The sequence below is a fragment of the Lissotriton helveticus genome, chromosome 2_2, assembly GCF_964261635.1.
Source record: "Lissotriton helveticus chromosome 2_2, aLisHel1.1, whole genome shotgun sequence".
NCBI classification, from domain to species: Eukaryota; Metazoa; Chordata; class Amphibia; order Caudata; family Salamandridae; genus Lissotriton; species Lissotriton helveticus.
Window position 1 is genome coordinate 404303159 of NC_136060.1, and position 20583 is coordinate 404323741.

At 42.6% G+C, this 20583-nt stretch overlaps 1 protein-coding gene across 2 annotated transcripts in view; it reads right to left on the reverse strand.

The window, feature by feature from the left end:
• Nucleotides 1-19166, reverse strand: part of UVSSA (UV stimulated scaffold protein A) — a 262208-nt gene extending 243042 nt beyond the window's left edge. The window contains exons 1-2 of one of the 2 annotated variants that reach the window (XM_078678640.1): nt 19147-19166; nt 5139-5238 (exon numbers count right to left, since the gene is read on the reverse strand). In XM_078678640.1, coding sequence (XP_078534766.1) covers nt 5139-5236 — 98 coding nt within the window. In that variant the 5' untranslated portion in view covers nt 5237-5238; nt 19147-19166. Of the gene's footprint in view, nt 1-5138; nt 5239-18743; nt 18974-19146 lie in introns of those variants that run through there. The other variant, XM_078678639.1, reaches the window with a different exon arrangement.
• Between the last annotated feature and the right edge of the window lie 1417 nt (nt 19167-20583).

Consider the following 20583-nt stretch of genomic DNA (forward strand, 5'->3'; position numbering starts at 1 on the left):
GGTAGAATAGAGACAAATCTTGTATAGTAAAGCTATACACAGTGATATGACGTAGTTAAGTATACATCCATAAAGTTAAAACCAAAATACACGGTTAACACAGTATACACAGTGACAGGAGTTAGATTTGGGATATAATTATCTATATGGTGAAAATTGCGACTTCCTGATTGCAAAATGTTGTTAGGTGTCTTTTCCTGTGCATTCTATATTCTACAATTCTGGGTCCAGGATTAGTATAGTACCGGTCGAGGCTATACCCCATATAGCTGTCGGACTATAAGTAACGGGTTAACACAGTATGTAGGATACACCTAAGTGCAAAAGATTTTAGTAGACTATTCTCTTCTTCCAGAAAATGGGTGGTATCAGAACCAGCTCCTTGGCACTACTAGCTGGTCTATTTCCTCCAGATACTTCAATTTTCTGGGCAAGGTATCTTGGTGTATTGTAGAGAAGCACTTTGTGGGTGATACATGCCATTTTTAGCTGAATTCTGGCTTCGTACTTTAGCCAGTTTAATGCTTTCAGGTGTGGAGAGATATGGTCGAACTTCCTCGAACCTGTGATAATTCTTGAACCTGCATTGAGGCATGCTTTTAGTGGTGCAGTGGACATTTTTGGTAGACCTGCTAAAGTAGTGCAACCATATTCAATCCTCGAGATGGACTGCTAGTTTGAGATCCGCCTTAGATATGAAAGGTTTCACTTTTCTAATGTAGTTCAAATGAAAACTGGCACTTTTTGCCATTGATTTGATGTGGGCTTTCATATCAAGGTTCTCGTCGAGTGTGATTCCTAGTGATTTAGCAGAGTCAACTAAGGTAGGGGTGTAGTTAAGCGCCGTGATCATTTTGGAACATTCCTTAACCTCTGTGAGGTTATTTGGTGGTGAGATTAGTAGGAATTCTGTTTTTTGAGCGTTTAGCTTCAGATGATTGATTGTTAACCATTGTAATGTCATTTTTAAGGTCTCATGTATTAACCTGATGTCTTCTAGAGCCGCGCTCTTGATGTATATCAGCGTGTCATCCGTGTACATATGAAAGGATATTTTGGAGTTTCGGAGAATTTCTGTAAGCGGTTCGACATACAGGTTAAACAGTGATGGAGATAGTGTAGATCCTTGAGGGACTCCAATCGTGTTAGGGCATGAAGGTGAAAGAGATTGGTTGACCAAGAATCTTCGCGTTCTATTCTGGAGGAAGGATTCAAGCCATTTCAGCACATTACCCGATATTCCCATCCTGTCATGGAGCCTGTTCAGTAATTTTACATGATTTACCGTGTCAAATGCAGATGACTGGTTTAGGAGGATGAGTAGACATGTTCTTTTGCGGTCTAGGGCCTGCAGAGCATCATCGACTATATGTAGAATCACTGTTTCCGTGCTGTGTCCTGTTCTGAAACCCGACTGGCAGTCATCCAGTAGAGAGAAATTGTCTATGTGTTGGCTAAGTTGTACATCAACACAACAGTGCGTCATTATAGAAACTCTCCTCATTAACAGAGGCTGTACCCTCAGAACACTCAAGAGAAGCAGCTTCATGACTCGAGATATTCGAAAACAAGCGACAGAAGTGGACCAGAGTGCAGTACAGTGGTTTAGCATGGCACAGAGTGGTGTGGAGTGGCATAGGCATAGAGTGAAGTGGCGTAGAGTGGAACTGAGTGGAGTGATGTGGCATGACAGAGTGGCGTACAGTAGAGTGGCGATGAGTGGAGTGACTCTGAGTGGTGCAAAGTATAGTGGCGTAAAGTGAAGTGGCGTAGAGTGCAGTGGAGTAGAGTGCTATAGTGTACAGTGCAGTGGTATAATGGTGCAAAATAGAGCAGAGTGGCGTACAGTGCAGTTGAGTAGAGTGGTACAGAGTAGAGTTGCATAGAGTGCAGTGGCACAGTGTAGAGTGCACTGATGTAGAGTGAAGCAGAGAAGAGTGGCATAGATTGCAGTCGCTTAGAGAAGAGTGGTACAGAGTGGTGTGACAGAGTGCAGTGGCATAGTGTAGAGTACAGTGGCGTAGAGTGGAAAGAGTAGAATGGCATAGAGTGCTGTGGTGTAGAGTTCAGTGGCACAGATTGCAGTACTGCAGAGTACAGTACAGTGGCATAGATTACAATGGTGCATAGTACAGCTGCATATCGTGCAATGGCATTTCGTGGTGCAGAGTACCATAGCATACAGTAAAGTGGCAGGGAGAAGAGTTGTGTAGAGTGCAGTGGAGTAGAGTGGTGTAGAGTGGCGTACATTGCAGTGGCATAGATTGGTGCAGAGTAGATTAGAGTGGCGCAGAGTGCAGTGGTGCAAATTAGAGTACAGTGCCATAGAGTAAAGTGGTGCAGAGTGGAGTGCCGCAGCGTGCACTGGCAGAGTAGAGTGATAGAAAGTAAAGTGGCGCAGAGTGCACTGGTGTAGAGTAGCATAGAGTGGTGCAGAGTAGAATGTCAGAGTTCAGTGGCAGTAGAGTAGAGTGGTGCAGAGTAGTGTATGAAGATGAGAGTGGTGCAGAGTACGGTGCAGTGGCATTGAGTGGTGTAGTGTTTAGTGGCATAGAATGCTGCAGATTAGAGTAAGGTGACAGAGTACAGTGGCGCAGAGTGGTGTAGAGTGCAATGGCGTAAAGTGCAGGGGCACAGAGTACAGTGGTGCAGAGTAGAATAGAGTGTCGTACAGTGCAGTGGCATAGAGTAGAGTGGAGCAGAGTAGATTAGTGTGCCATAGAGCGCAGTGGCGCACAGTTCAGTGTTGTAGAGTGGCGTAGACTGCAGTGGCATAGAGTGCTGAGGAGTACATTGCAATGGAGAGCAATGGAGTAGAGTGGGGTTTAGTAGCCTAGAGTACAGTTCAGTAGAGTAGAGTGCAGTGGCGTAGATTAAAGTGGCGCTGAATAGAATGGCATAGAGTACTGTAGAGTGGTGCAGAGTCGAGTGCATAGAATGCAGTGGCCTAGAGTGCAGTGGCCTAGAGTATAGTAACGGCTGGAAGACTTATAAAGAGGTGGGGTTTAAGAAAATGCCTTAGATCCAAGTTAGTGAAAGAATTGAATAAGCCCAATGTCTTTAAAAGGAATTCAAGAGGTCTCTCTTCTAGAACAAAATCTGAGATAGTGATTGCATTTTATACCATCATTTGCACATAAGTCAGCCAGAAACCCAGGTGTTCTGAAATGATACTAATAGAATATTCTAGTATCTGAAGTCGCAGTGATTCTCTATAATGCTGCCTACCAATATTTTTTCACGCTCATGTACAACCACGGGGGTACAATATACAGTAGCTGTTGATCCTTGACGGGTCAGGCTTTAATCAAAGATTAGCCCACATTGCAACATATTAAATCTAATTCTCCCATTTATAACTTTGGCCATGACATGCACCACCTAGAATTGCTACAATTACCAAATATACTGCTACTCCATTTGCTGGCCTCCGAGGGAGGTACGGCTGAGCTGGCTTTGCTGGGATCTCAACTTATGATCTGCATGTCCATTGCAGATGTCAACAATGAGCATTATCTTACTGGGCCATCTTGCCTCGGATTCACAAAAGCAAAAGCTTAGAGAAAAGTATGGAGAATAAATCAAGTGTTGCTCATTAAGCTGACCACACCTTCCAACGTACAAACAACAGATACTTGAATGGAGGATTGACAAGTAATAGTGCTGGGTGATTGGGCACCCCTGATTTACTTATGTTCGACAATCTTGGGTCCCTCCTGACCCAAATTCTCTTGTATAGAGTATAAATGCCATATTTATTGGCGGATTTCCTTACAGCAGTAGAATATAAATTCAAATCATGCTCCTCCTTCTCATGTAACAATGGGGGACACAAATGCTTTAACATTTCTCGCCCACTGAGCTCCCAGGCAGTCCTTTATAGCTGGACTCATTTACATTTTTTTACAAATATGTCTCCTTTGCCGGCTCTCACGTTTGCATCAAATCCCTTCCTCCATTTACTCCATTCCAACAATGCTTGACTAGAAGTTTTGAAGAACTTGGGAAGAGCCCCAATACATTCTATGTTTCGCAGCTAAACTTCACACCAGGTCCAACAAGTAATTATGAATCAGTATACGTTTGATGTTTAACTCTCAGCCCCCACAGCAACGGCTAAAAGAAAAAAAATCAATAATAGCACATAAAAAAAAGTTAGGTTTATTATTGGAACTTGACTGCAGATTGCACTGTGTGTGTGTCACCGCTAACTGAAACAACACAGTGTCATTGCTGGATGTTCAAGGTGTGGGTTTAATTGTTGTGCATGCAGTTAATTCTGTGCATGGTACCATTTGCCACTGAAACACTATACTGTGACTGATATCAACTAACACACATTTCAGTTTAAGTTGCATGTTGGCCTCGCTGTGAGCAAGCCAGTTTGGGTTGACCCTCCTACACAGCCGTCCCTCCTTACTAACTCCTTGCCCCTGCCTCCCGGCTCACCTCAGCAGTAGAGTAGAGTGGTGGAGAATAGAGTGCAGTGGTATGGCGCAGAGTGCAGTTACGTAGAGTGCAGTGGCACAGGGTAGAATAGAGTGGAGTAGAGTGACAGAGTAGATTGGTGCAGAGTGGGGTAGAGTGCAGTGGCGTAGAGTGGTGCAGAGTAGATTAGAGTGGCATAGAGTGCAGTGGCGTAAAGTGCTGTGGAGTAGATTGTTGTCCAGTGGTATAGAGTAGACTGGAGCACTGTTCTCTACCACTACCCCCTCCAGCCTGCTCACCACACCCCCATCCACATCACCACCCACCCCTGCTTCTACTCCACAGCAGTGACAGATCATAGACCTTCAGTATTATTGGGGCAGGCACATTTTTTGCCCACCACAAAAATACCACACATTTTGAGGTTTTTGACACAAATGTTTTTTTGGCTGCACAATTTACCACCCAAAGCAACAAAATCCGTGGCAGGGGGGCTGCTTATATCTCTGACAGCAATAATAAAATGAAAAACATTTTAAGCCATCTCTCACGCAAGTGTAAGAAGCAGCCCTGGTACCATAAGTTATGGGCGGGTCCTGCTCAAAGAAGAGTTGCAATATGCTATCTCTGTTAATTACAATGTTTCACCTCTGCCAACCATCAAGAGATTTTACATATTGCTAGTTTATTCTGTTTCAATGTTCTCATACTTGCAGATTTTCTTCAGTTCCTTCATTTTCTCAGGATTCAGCTGCGGCTCTCCAGATGTGGTAAGTTCCTCCACCAATTCAGAAAGTTTCTGATCCATCTCTGGTTTGGTAATGGAGAAAAGTTGAATTAATATCTTTTCTTGCAAGGCATATATCCAAAACAGTTCCATTTAAATTCACTTTTGGAGACATACCTAGAACTCATAAACAAGGATGCAACATTCTGCTCTTCTAAAGGGAGACATGCTTTTTAGACTTAGCTATAGAATTTAGTGAGTTTGCTCTCCAAACATAGAGAGATCTACCTATTCAGACTCAATTTCTATTATTTGAGTGGGTGTGCCCTGCAAAAGTAGATGTTTGTCTCCAAAAACGTAGGTTTTGTACCCTCAAAAACTGAAATACTCCACCCTCTTTAAATCATGCACAGATCATTCAAGCCAAACTGACATAATCTTGGCTATTCACAAAGGTAATTTATACTTGTGAGTAAGTTACACATGTACGTTTACTCTTACACTTTTGAGTAACTTTACTACTTTTGACTATTCACCATTTAGGAATTCAAAGTTGATTAAAAGTTAAACAGGGTTGAGCCAAATTTATGATTGTACGGTACAAGTTTAAAAAAGGACCAGTAGTAAGTCTAGCACCACGCATGGCTAATCACCTATACCACAACACCATCCCATAGGAAATAATGAAGGTGTGGACTTAAAATTGAAACCCATAGAAAATAATGTTCAATTATATTAACTTACTTCCACTTTTCAAATTAAAAAAAGTTAACATATATGCGAGCAAGGCCAGGGTTGGCCGAATCGCGTTATGTGGACGAGTTTCATTAATAAAACTCTTTGCACATGAAACGGAGTCTCTACCCGTCTTTGACTGATCTGAGCGGGCTGCAGGGAATAAATAAATATATATATTTTTCATCCAAAAAAGCTTCAAAGGGAAGGCCTCCAGGGAGGTGTAACAGCACCTTACAGAGCAACACTCGGTATGCAAAATATAGTCAGTCCCAACACAAAAAGTTAAGTTGTTTCCAAAAAGTGAAGGTAGAGTGCACAAAATCAAAAAGCTAATTGTTCATACAACACCCATGGCACGTTCCTACCCTTTCCCTCTCTGTGTTATGGGCACACTGATAACTTCTTTTGGTGCTTTGGTTCTTTTGGAATCTATGTTTTTTTGTGATGCTGGGTGACCAAAACTGTGGTGACATTTTTAGTATTGAGGAACTGAGGGAGGGGGTTACCAATTTGATATCTCTTGCAAGTGGCAATTAGATTTTTCTTGATATATTTTATTATTGTGCTATTATCTGAATTCAGACATCACTAGGATTGCACCCCCTGGTGTTTATTTCTCCCCTTGGGTCTTACCCTCACTAGCCCACTTGGGCATTATACTAAGTTGCTTATACATTTGTTTATGAATTTTACTTCAAGTTGAGGGGTCCTAACTTGACAATGAGGAGGACCATTATGTGAGATAGTATTTACGATATAACAAGGACATGCAACACTTTATTTTTAATGTTGTTGGTTATTAAAATTAGGAAGGAAAACAAGATAGAAAAACGGGCCTGTACTGTATATTGATACTTTAATCAGGTTATTTACTGATTTTCTCACTTCTCATTGCACTGCCATATATGAATATGTTACATTAATTTGGTTTACATTTTCATGATATGGTCCATACGAATATAATATTACATGCTATATTTCATATATTTATGTGATGTTTTGGGATCTGATAATATAGATAGATATGTGTAATGTTGAAGTCCCCTTGTTTATACAAAGTTATGTAGCCCTTTCAAGATGGCGCCTGTAGTAAAGTGCCCCTTTTTGCATGGTTACCGCCCACTTTTTGCCTGACACATGATGCACTTTGACTTGATTAGACCTGGGTCACTACCAATCCGGTTTCCAGGGCCTGTGTTCTTTCTTCAAACCTGTACTGTTCTACCCACAATTGGCACAACTCTGGCTACAGGTAAGCCCCTAGTAAGAGGTACCATGGGTACCAAGGCACTGTAAACAGGGAAGGTCACGAAGGGCTGCAGCACCTATTGTTCCACCCCTAGAGGCCTTGCACCTACACATCCACACACAGCCATTGCAGGCCACATGTTTTGGTGGAGAGAAAAGTGATAAGTCAAATGAGACACATCCCTGTGTGCTCTGCCTGCAACCTACTGCCTGGGGCTTAAGTCACCACTGATGCTCCTGCCCCTAAAACCAAGGATGAATTGAGGTCATTTCTTGGCTTAGCGGAATTTTATTCAAAATTTGTGAATAACTTTTCAAGCAAAACCCAAGTTATGAGAGAATTACTAAAGAACAAAGTTTCCTTTTCTTGGTCTGAGGAGTGTCAATTGGCATTTGATTTAATAAAGAAAGCCATTTGTAGTGCTCCAAACCTTCAAGGTTTTGATCCCAAGTCTTCCACTTTCGTTACAACTGATGCTAGTTCAAGTGGTTTGGGTTGTATGTTAACGCAAGCCACAGAAAGTAATGGTGAAGTCATTATTGCATTTGCCTCTAGGTCACTAACTCCTTCTGAGCAAAAGTACTCAGTAATAGAAAGAGAGACTCTAGCAGTAGTTTGGAGTTTAGAACATTTCAGAAATTGTTTGTGGGGTAAGGAGTTTTGTGTCAGAACTGATCACAAACCCCTGACAAAATTATTGACTACTGATGGTTTATATAGATCCTATATAAACCATCAGTAGTCAATAATTTCTATATTATAGAGCAACTGCCAGAATTGCCAGACTTTCTATGCGCTTACAGGATTACATATTTGAAATCCAGTATGTACCTGGAGCAAAGAACGTGATAGCTGATTGCTTGAGTAGGCTTTAAATACCTGTGACCAAAATTGATACCAATTCTTGGAATGATTTTTCTGTTGCTAACATCATTCTTGATGGAAATTCAGAGAATTGTATTTCAAAAGAACAATGGTTTGAAGCGGATGCTTTGGATTCATTGTTAGCAGAGGTTAAGTCAAAAATTGTTAATGGTTGGTCTACACCTGGAAAAAAAGATTTGTCAGAAAATCTTAGACCGTTTTGGGAAGTAAGAGATGAGCTTACTGTCTGTGATAATTTTGTGTTGAGAGGTGATAAAGTAATTCCGCCTACATCCTTAAGAGATCGAATAATTTTATTGTCGCATGAAGGACATCCTGGTATTTCACGTACTAAATCCAGCGTTAAAGACTCTTATTGGTGGCCTGGTATAGACAAATCTGTTGAGGTTAAAGTAAGATATTGTATTAGCTGTGAGACTTCAGACAAGTCAACGAAAACGTTTAACCGTCCTTTAGGTGTTGTTCATTCACCTAGTTTGCCCTGGGATGAAGTAGCTTTAGACATTATGGGCCCCATTGTTTGGTTTGATGATTCTACCAAATATATTATTGTGATTGTGGATTTGTTTTCTAGATGGTTTGAGCTTAGAGTTGTAAACACAATCAATACCAAATCTGTAATTGAGTTTCTTAAATCTATTTTTTTGCACGAAGGTTTTTCATCCTCATTATTGACGGACAATGGAGTACAGTTCAAGTCAAATGAAAAGTTGCAATTCCTTTCTATGAATGGAATTAAACAAACTTTCACTCCATTATATCATCCTTCTTCGAATGGTGTGGTGGAAAGATTAAATAGAGTTATAAAAAACACGATACAGTTATGTAGAAAATCGAAGTTATCTTCGGAAGATGAATGTAAAAAAATGTTGTGGTCATATCGCATTACTCTTCATCCTTCTTTAGGTAAAAGTCCTTTTTCTTTGATGCGTTGCATAATTCCATATTCTAAAACTAATCCTGGATGGATGAAGAGAGGAGGTATGTATTTTTGCGACCTTAATGATGTTAAAAATACTTTAACTCATTCCCAAATGAAGAACAAAACGTATTATGATAGTAAGCATGGTACTCGTCCTACTGATTTACAAATTGGTCAATTAGTTTGAATTAAAAATCCTCGTAAGGTACCTAAAGGCTTCAGTAAATTTTCACAACCAAGGAGGATTTCTAAAATTCATCATAATTCTGTTACTCTTGACAATGGAGAAACGTGGCATATGAGTAATTTAGCGTTAGCTAACTTGGATATGGATAGACAGATTCCATCATCTCAATCTGTGCCTTTTTCTCCGTTTTGGTGTTATGACAACGATAATGCTGTTATTGAATTGCCTGATGAAAACTCTAATGAGATTTCTGTTAGAGAGTCTAGTATTCAACCAAACAATTTTCAAACATCTAGCGGAAGAATTGTTAAGAGACCAGAGAGGTACAATGAATTTGTTTATTATTGATTTTTCTCTTATTACTTTAATTGGTTGGTTTTTTTTGTTGGTTTTTTTTGTTTTTATAAAAAGGGAAGATGTGTAGTAATGCTGTGTATTATTATTATTATTTAGTCAGTAGAGTGTAGAGTATTAGTATGTAATAGGGTTCCTATTATAGCCTTATAGCCCGCCGTAGAGGGCTATACCAGCTATTAAAGGGCCTCTCCAGCGTTAAAGGCCCCGAGCCGAAGGCGAGGGCCTTTAACAAGGGAGAGGGACTTTAATAGCGGTATAGCCCATCTACGAAGGGCTATAAGGCTATTAGAACATTCTGTCACTAGAGGACAGAATGTTCTAACAAAAAAAAACAAAGCCTTTTGGGAGCATGAGGGGATTGGAATCCCCCCAGGTTCCCTGAAGCCTTTGTTCACAGCCAGTGCTGTGAACAAAGAAACATTGGAATGTTGGAGCTCCAGGCTTATACCAGCCATTATAAGCCCAGAGCACTCCATTGTATTCAATGGAGCTCCCAACATTCCAATGTTCTAATCTGTATTCCCATTCTGTATTCTGGTGTATGTCATGAGATTCCATGCAACTGTTTCCTTAGAACTGTACTCACTTTGATATGACTTGAAGACATGAATGGATGTACCTAAAGCTTCTCCAATAAAGGATGCATTATTTAACCTTTAAATTGATATGGACCTCATGATTACTATAGTGCACTACCTCTCAGGTGAGGGTACAATGTCATGAGCCCTGTACCCCTACAGTGTCTAAGTCCATTCTTAGACATTGTAAGTGTAATAAAGCCATAAAGAGTATATGGTCTGGGAGCTGGTCATTATGAAGTCCACAGCTCCATAATGGCTTTACTAAAACCTGAGAAGTTTGGTAGAAAACTTCTCAGCACATTAAACCCACACAAATGCCATTGTCTGATTTAATGTAAAGTGCACTCACAGGGAATCTTAGAGATGCCCCCTGAAAAACAACCAGTCTGGTGTGGTTCCTGAATGGCTACCTGCCATTTGCCACCACCAGACAGGTTTCTGGTCCCCTGGGTAGAGGGCCTCCACTCTCTCGGTCCAGAAACAAAGCTCATCCTGAGCAGAGGTGTAATGCCTCCTCCCCCAGGATGGGCTGGCTCCACAAAGGGGAAGATTCAAAGTCCTGTCGCATTAGTAAGCTGTTCCTGCCTTTTGTTGCCCCCAGCAACTGGCTCCCACCGGTTCTGATCCCCATCCTGAACCTTGCTTCCTCAATTCGAGGAAGAAAGAAGGACAGAAGAGCCATGCTCACCCAGGAAAAAGAGGATTCTAACTGCTTCGGGCCCAGCCCTACATGCCTGTCCCGACTCCAACCTGACTATGGTGAAACCCTGGCTTGTCCAGCAACCTGCAGTCCCCTAGAACTCAGAGGACCTGCCCTGCACCCATCTTGAAAACTGTCTCCCGTGAGCACCGTATTTGCTCAACAAAGACTCGTCCTCCGAATCTGGATCCAGGCCGCTCTGCGATTTTGCACCACTCTGCACCCGATGCCCACGGCCAGAGTTCGAGTGGCCCAACAACACAAGGCGGTCTCCCCAGCGATCCTGAACTGTGATCTGGTGGTGATCCTAGACCTACCTCAAGCTTCAAGCAGACGCCTGCAGGCTCAACCTGAAGGGTCCCCTCCCCACAACCGGGCTGGTAAGAATACGCGCCAAAAAAGACACCCATGCATCAGACACCCCACGGCCTTGGGTGGCCCAACTGATGGTGTTAAGGCAACCCCCAAGATCCCAACTTAGCTCACCAGCCAGTGGTCGCCTTCAGGAAGCCTCCCTGTCCGAGCCTGCAGCATCTTTGCAGAACCAGAGAACTCAATTAGAATCCACATGGTCCCCAGCGCCTTGGCACTCTGCACCCAGTCACCCCTGTGCGGCATGTGGTGCAACTCCCATGCTGATTGTTGGCCACTGCAGTGTTGATCCTAACCCCAGGAGCCTTGCTCCCTAGCCAAGTAGCCTGCTCGTAAGCAGTCCCTGACTGACGGCCACTTTAGCCCTATTGGCTAACAATGGGCCGCTGCACTCTGCACCCACCGCCCCAGTGCCGCTGGTAGTACAATTTGAGTGCCTAACTGGACCTTGTTGATCCTTGGTTCTATCCCCTAAAACTCCCCCTCATAAGTAATTTACTTATCTGTTAACCGTTAATCCTTTTTTCCCCCATAGGAACCAATGTTACAAGTTTTGATTGCTTAAAATGTTTTAAGTGTCGAGCTGAACTTTTGTATGAAAGATAAGAAACTATATTGCAAACCTGAAAAGTCTTAATTACCTTGTACTGTAGGATTCCTGAGAAGTCGATGTAATCCAAAAGTAATCAAAAGTAATTTCTATGTAATGTAAACTGTTTTTAAAGCATATTAAAACCTGTAACTATTGCAAATCCATTTCCAATTGCATTGCCTTGTAATTTTTTACAATTGCAAGTACATTTTACCTGCCTGTACCAAGTCCTGCTTGGTTCTGGAAATAAAGAAATAAGTATACCTTTTTAGGTCTCGCGCCTGCGATTGCAGGGGCGAAGCCCCTACTGTCGCAAAGCGAGCCTATTGCGATCGTTTCAGCTTTCAAGGACTAACAGGACTTGGAGACAAGAGACTGGCACGCGCACGCAGCCTGCCGGAATCTGATCAGGTCGCGCGCGTGAACACGCGCTCCGATTCCGGCAGGCTGTTCACACACACAAAATGTATATGGACGCGCACACACGAACAGACAGGTACACACACATACAGAGCCCCCCCCCGCCGCCGCACACACACACCAGCACACCTACACACATGCACGCACACACACATACAGAGCCCCCCGCCCCCCCGCCGCACACATACACACATACACACACACACACAAGCGCACCCCCTCCCCCCTACAACTAAGCCCCACTTACCGCCATTCTGGACTTCTGCAGCCTCCTCGGGGCTCTCCCTCGGGCATGGGAGCCCCGCTCTCAGGCACTCCGTGGGTGCGTGCGCGGGCTTCCGAAGACGGAAGTCCCGCCCCACGGAAGATTTCTGTTTCCTGACTACACTTGTTTCCACTTAGTAGTCGGATGAGGGTCTATCGAGCCCTGCCTGCATCTGGGGTCGGTGTGGAGCGGATTGTCATGGGCGCACCGGGGAGATGTTGCACAGCCGCTCTATGTCCCAGGAGGCCTGCTTGCCCGGGCCCCAGCAGCGCAGGCCTCCTCTGCTCCTCGGTTACCTTCTGATGTGGCTTGGGCTCTCCTTCTGGCTGCTCGGATCACACTTGCTGCTACGATGTAGTTTCATTGCCAACGGCCTTTAAAAACCTCTGTATTAGCTTTCTCTCACTTTTCTCGCCACACCGCCGGGCACTCCGGTGAGTCAGCCACACCTTGCTCTCTCCCTCTCTTATAGGACATGTTCCCGCTGCTTGCTGCCGATGAAGAGGCACTTTGTTCCGGTGCCGCCACGTGGGTGGCGATCTGTTTCCTCCACGTTACCGACATTAGCACAATGCCTGCGGGAGCACTCATCACTAGCTCCCGGATGCATCGCGAATAACAGCCTTACGAGTCTCTTGCTCGGTCAATGTCACCGACCCTTCCGATGTTGGTGTATGGCAGCAGTAGGTTTCTTGAGTCAGCAACCCTCCATATCATGGCACAATATGCGGATAATATGTCAGCTATTCTGGGATGTAGGCTGTTTTCTACACTTGCGGACTTCAGTCTGATTGACTGGACTTCGCCCTGAAGCAATGTCAGTGTCGCCGTTTGTGACCAAGAGCCTCCCAGCCTGTTGCGGCCAGCGCCACTTGTCCATCTTGTCCCTCTTGTCCCTAGCGCCGTTTTAACCACAGTTGTCAATACTGACTGACTGTGCTGTTTTTCACTCGAATTGACTTGGGGCGTATCTCTCTTGTAGCTCTCTCTGGAAGTTTGCCCCCGGTGTCCTGGCTGAAGCAGGGTGACTGAATGGGAATAAAGAGTGTGGTGCTTGTTTAGGCAGAGGCGAATGTTAATCCCACTCTTCCACCCTCGGCAATGCAGGTTGCTAGGCTATTTTAAATTGCACTCTGACATCTGCTGGGGTGTGTGTGTGTTTTTGTTTCACAGGGGGATGGTTCACATAGAGGTGTTTTCGTGTCCTGAACTCAACCAGCTCCCATGGCTTCAGGCTTACACCTTATACATCCAGAGAATCCTCAACTCAAAGTTGACCCTGCTCCAAAGCCTCCTCCCTTTCATTACTTCAACTACAGAACCCTACTTCCACCTTCACATCCAAACGGGCATAGCTTGGTCAGTAAAATTGGGGAACATGCGAGATTTCCTAAAACATACCATGGCATACCCAAATAAGGTCTACTTTCCTATCTTTAACTTGGCAGCTTGCGTGGCAACACCGTTCAGCAAATTCTTTTTGCTGCAAAAACCTGACGTGACCAAAGCACAAAATGAATTTTTAACATGACGCATCAATGCCACCTATTATCTGCTGCGATTGCTACAAAAGTAAATAAATAAAAAATAAATATGGCAGGCGCACAACTTTTATTTTCTATTCAGTGACTTTTGTGGCAATGGCGGCACGCTGCCCTTTAGCTTTAAACATCTAAAGCCAAAGCACGACATGCCGTCATTGCTTCAAAAGTCATTTCACCTAAAAGTACCGCATACCAAAACTGTTTCCTGGGATGACAGGCGCTTTGTCGTCACTGTCGTAAAGCTTTGGAATACTCTTCCGTTGGAGATCAGATCCTGTCAGTCCTTGCTGATCTTTAGAAAGATGATAAAGACCTGGTTGTTCAACCAATAATATACTCACTATTTTCTGCCTGTTGGCCATAGCGCCGAGACACCCTCGGGTATTTGAGCGTTATAAATCTCAAAAATAAATAAATAAACAAAATAGAAAAACAAAGGCGGGAGGAAGGTGCTTTGTTTTCTGTTGTACTTTTATAGCAATCACGGCATGCATTGCTTTACTTTACACATATTAAGCTAAAAGGCTGCGTGCAATGATTGCTACAATTGTAAATAAATAGAAAAAAATACGTCAGCCGCAAACTTTCTTTCTATTTAATAACTTTTATAGCAATGGCAACACACCACGCTTTAGAGTTTAACATCTAAATTTAAGGCGTGCCGTGATTGCTAGAAGAATCCATAATTTTTTTTTTTTTAAAACAGGCGGACTGCACATTTCTTTACCATTTGCAAAGCCAAAAGCTCTCCATTTAAGTAATGCGAGACCTATTGCATTGCAAATGCTTGTTTTTATTCTTACCCAATTGGTCTGGATTCTGTCTCTGAGTGTGTATAATCAGTCCTTAATTGAGTGAATGCAGTAAATGCTTAACACACCCTCCTGATGGGCCTAACTGCTTGGCCACACTACCACAAAGAGAGATGCTAATACTAATCTAATTTTGCCTATTCTATACTTCTAGGGACTCCCTGCACTCTGAACACTATACCTTACTTTGGTATAGTATGTACAGAGCCAGCATCCTATAGCGCTCATGGGTGTAAGTTTGACCTTTCACTATGTCGATCACTAATGTTAGCTTAAGAGAGGAGGGATCCGTACTGCTGGTCATGTGATCAAAGCTGCAAGGTGGAAACATGTCATGGGTGTTGTAAGAGCAATCAATTTTGATTTTTTACAGTCTACCTTCGATTTGTTGAAACAACTTTATTTTTTGTGTTGCACAGTTTCTCATCAATAATTTCATTGCAAATGTTGCAGTGATATTATCAATGATGTCATAGAAGATGTCATGCGTGACATAATATGCGCAGCAATTAGCAATCCATGGCAAAGGGACGAGTTATAGTTACCTCAGGATATGACTAATAGTTACTTTAGACAACTGTAACTGATGAAATCCTGTGGGGTTTTTTCAGTTTAAAACGTCACATTGTTACTGAAGATTTCACCTAACTATAATGTTACTTTAACCTTTGATTTTTTCAGAGAATTTCTAGTGTTTTCTTGATGTAAAGTAATTTTTATTACCATATGTAAATCCAACCTCCCTCCACGCATGGCGGGTGGGCACTGGACCAGCCACTGTGGCTAACCAGTCACAGGCATCCAACCTCTTGCTCAGCACGGCCTTAGACCATGCACGGTGGGGGGCTGGCCACAAGACCTGCCCGAGGCCAACTCCACAGGCACCCAAACCATCCACCATCCTACCTGTAAAACAGATCATCTTTCTCTAAAAATTATGAATAATTTTAATCAAATGTATATTTCAATAATGACTTAAAAATATTTAACAAAGTGGTCTGTGACTCTTTCTTTTTATGTAGTTTAAGGAAAAATAAAAAGGTGTTTGATCTACGTTTAATTTTACAACCCAAAATACGCAGTTGCTTTCATTATGTGTGTTTAACACAAAATTCAATTTGCCTTTAGGTGGCACTGCAATCCAAACCATGCAGAAAAAGCTGTAGCCCAGGAAATGCTTTTGAAAAATAGGGTAAGTTCTCCTGGGGTTATGATTTCAATAATGCACAAGACTTAAAAAACATTTCTGGTCTTCTAGGGAGATGTAGAACTCCCTACAGACCCCGCACAACATTAAAAAAATAATGGTGATGTCCCTGCCCCTTCTATGGACATATCCAAAAACAAAATATATGTAAATAGCCCTCCCAGGGCATTATGGGGCAATCCTTCAAGGAGAAGTGAGTAATACATTTACTTTTATTGTTTTTCTGGGTGTCCCAGTGACACCCAGGGCACCAATGTTTTTAAGGGCCAGCGGGGGGAGCCAAAGGGCCCCTGTGGCCCTGCAGGTTTCACAGGGCCACGCAGGAGCCGGCATTGGGTTTTTTTATCTACGGGATGCCCACACCATTATTATGTTTGGGGACAGCGTGGGAGCCCTACGGCCCCCACTGCATTTTTATTTTTTATTTAACTATATAGTGGCATGCCCAGGTGCCCACCTGGACCACACCACACCCCCCCACAGCTACTCCCTCATTAGGGGCTGCGTGAGGGGAAGCCCAGGCCCCCTACAGCCCGCAGTCTCCCTTGCTTTCATCCAAATAAGAATCCATCATGTTAATTTTAGTTGTGTAATGATTTGCCAGTTACAGAAATCTTGAGAAATGGGGTAGGTAGCGTCTGTGTATTTAGACTTACGGAATTCTGTATTTCATATAACTCTTTATTAGCACACTTTACAGTGGGAAATCGTTTGGAATAGTACTGTTTTTTGCCTTTTTGATAGTAGAAATATGTTGTTGTGTCTATGCAGGCATATCTTGAGGCTGGTTTGTTTTGAGCCAGTTGAAGTTTAGCAATTTGTTTTTTGATATTTTATTATTCTGCATTTATCCAAGGGGCATGTTTTCTTTGTTAGGCATAGATGTTTTCAGTGGGATTAGGAGATCAAAAGTCTTCTTGAGATATCCTTCAAATTTAGCTTGTTCCGAGGTCAAGATTTAGTTGAAGGCAGGATGATTTTAGTCGGGGTGAGTGTACGTGTTCTGTGTAGGAAGGCAACGAGGTAGTGATCCGACTAAATAATGGTTTGTGAAAGAATGCCCAGCCAACTAGGTTTACTTCGAATAGTCGGAATGTCATGTTCTATATGAGCTATATTTTGTACACCAGAAATAGTTCAATATACCCATTGCGAGACCTATATTGAAAGAAAGAAGCATTTAAAAATAACTTAGCAGAAACATTTGTGTACCATATTCTTAGGTAATGAAGACATAAAATGATTCAGTTTGAATCATACTAATATTTGAGTATCAGTCTTAAGTAGAAGCAGGATGTTATTACACATAAAGCGCCATTCTCATGTATGAGAATGGACGGCGCTTTAAGTGTAATAACATCTGGCCTTTTCTAATGCACAACACACACTGCACACCACCACACTTTGTAACTCTTGCAACACATACTTTCAATGTAATTATGGATCTACATATTTATCACTTTCTTCTAATTTAGCATTTCCAATGCACTACCCTATTTCTCAGCCTTTACTTCGCTCAATATATCTTCTAGCCCAACCTTCTGACTCATCTCAAACTTCTTCTACTACTCCTTCCAATGCACTACCCTATCTCTCTTCCTATACATCTATCAATATATCCTCTACATCCACTCTCTCATTTATCCCAAACCCCATACCACTACTATGATTCCCAAAATAACCCTTTCTAGACTCTCTCCTACTCTACCCCTCCTTGCATCATCTGACACCTCTTTTACTATACCGATCCCCTAAAACAAACCTTTCTAAACTCTTTCCTCTGAGTCCTCCCCTCCAAAACTCCCTTTTACTCATCCAAAAGCCTCCTCCTATTGCTAAGACCTAAAAAAAATATATATATATTAATTCTTTCACTCTTTTATCCCTCCACTATCCTTTTCAATCGAAATTAACAGACTAACATGTTCACTTCTCAAATTACATATTAAACTATACTAATATACTACCCAAACAATTGAATAAAATATCCACTACTCCAATTACTTCATATTTTTTTACTATACTAATTTTAAACAGTAATCCCTTATGGGTTCCGGAGTGGCGTGCTACTCACCAGAAAAGCAATTCAACACCCATCAGGGGTAACAAGTGCTATATGAATGCAAATCTTTCTGACCCTTTTATCCCTCCGCTATCCTTCTCACTCCAAGTAACTGACTAATATCCACCACTGAAATGACTTCATATTTCACCATATTGATTCACCAGTAATCCTTTGTAGGCTTCCTGAATAGCATGCGTCAACAAGCGAAATACAAACCTTTGTCCTCCTCTATCCTTCAGCTATAATTCAAAATCCAAATAACTGACTAACCTATCCACTACTTAAAATGTACTTGCATGTTTCACTATACTAATTCAACACTAATCCTCTATGGGTCCCGGAGTAGTGTGCTACTCGCCGAAAAAGCGCTTCGACGCCTCGTCAGGGGTAGTAAGAGCTATATAAATGCAATTACAATACAATATCAAGTTGGTCAGCAGAACAGCGGCAAACAACCTTTTGACGTTCAAAAGAGCAGTTCAAAACTAGCTCCAGAAGTCCAGCTCCAACTACACATGCAGACAGGACTGCAGGGGCACCCTACTTCCGCATCAGGCAACATCAGAAGAGCAACTCTACCACGCTGCACTTAATTACCAAACAGCAGGGCTATTCCGGGTGAGCAGTTTCCCTACAGGTAAATCCAGCTGCACTGCACGCCCGGGCAAAGCGCTCAGTCTGCGTGTACTCACCTGCCTTCCTCGGACAACCCAATCGCTCTGAGGAGTGAAATCATGGGCTGCCCTGTGTCTCGCTGCTGCCACCGAGCGCCTCCTAATCAGGAGGAAGCCTAAAACTCACCACCAGCCCACATCGCTGGACTGTCCGTAATTCAGTCTGTCAGTCACAACAACGGAATAGTAGAGTAAGAAAATCGTCTTTATAAAAATTGGCAAAATTCGGCGGCCATTTTGAAGTGTTTAATTTCTTACATAACATGGGTGACAATGTTCTCAATTATGAAATATATACTATTTTCTCAACATAACCCGTTTTTTTAAACGTATTTGGAAATGAATTACTAAAGAATAATTTAACATTCAGTTACAATGAATGAATTATTTATAGAAAATAAATTTACAAAAACTATATCACCCCAAGTTCATGAGATTTCCGGTGGCAGGCTCGCAACGGACCTTATTCGTTTGTATTACATTTATATCTGTTGATCAGTGCCAATGACGCTAGGTCACATAGAGAACAAGGTGCCGCAAATGTTGCTACAAAGTGGGTTTGTGCCACAGGGAAGTTAACCTATGATAACGAGAGGGGGTGGGGGGGTCTTCCGAGAGAGTAAACACAAAGAAAGGACACAATAGCATGATGCTATGGGTTGCCGAGCATCTCCTGCAGCCATCTTACAGTGTACCGTGAAGAAGGAAAATTGGTAAATTAATCCTTCCCACTAAATTGGCATCCACTTTATAATCTGACATAAGGTATTCCAAACGTCAGGAAATCCTTAACAACTAAGAAATGCTCTCAAGTGAGTATGTGCTACAGTCTTCCATTGCTGCACCAGGAGACACATTTGTAGTGGCCCAGGGCCACAGGCCTGGTAAGCCTATGACTGATCTGACAAATGTCAATCATCTTTTAGACCAGCTCATCCAAAAAACAAACTCTATTTATTTTAAAGTATTTATTTATAAAGTTTTATATAACTTGAACATGACCCTAGAGGGTATCAGAGTGCTTTACATTACAACGTACGGAAAAGAGGTAGATAGTATATACAATAACATATATTGCTACCAGTGACATAAGGTTTAACAATGTATATTTTCTTGTAGTAGCCTCAGTGGCCATACATGCCAACATTTTAAAAGAGGTAATTGGAAGATTTAAAAAAACAGAATGTATTTTCCCGAGGCAGGAGACAGCCAAAATAAAGCAATTTTTTCTCCAATAATCAGGAATCTCCCGCCCGAATTGGGTCTATTGGCATATATGTATGTGGCCTCTGTGCTTTAATGTACCTCATGGGCTAGGTCAACCGCCTGTCGCATTACTGTCATTTTTTGGGAATTATCGATCATGTAAACCAAGGGAGCAGGCCATGACAAGCAAGTTTCCCACAGGTCAAAAGGCTAAGGCCAGTGTTGGGATGGAAAAGTCCCCTGCATGGTGACAGACATGCACCCCAGTCCTGAATACCCCAGCAGCATGGATGTCTGGTACCAAGTTTTGGTCATGAGCAAACACGGACATGCCTGTACGCCATGCCCTAGGCCTGTTTCATGATGGTGCGGACTTGTTAGACAGTAGCGGCGCTCCAATCGTTACACTCATAGTTGTAGAGGGTTACAGTTCTTACCAGGTGTTAAGTTACAGGTGCGCAGTGGTGGCATCACAACGATTTTTTTATAGCAATCAGTGGTGTGAACAGGCCGTGTTACCTGTATCATAGGAGTGGTGCATACCGGCCCAATCATATAAAGGTCGGGGCTGTGTACTTAACTTATCCCGGTCTATATGATGTCTGTATGTAGCGCCGTGCAGCGTGTGATGCCTGCGTGTGCGTGCTCTGTT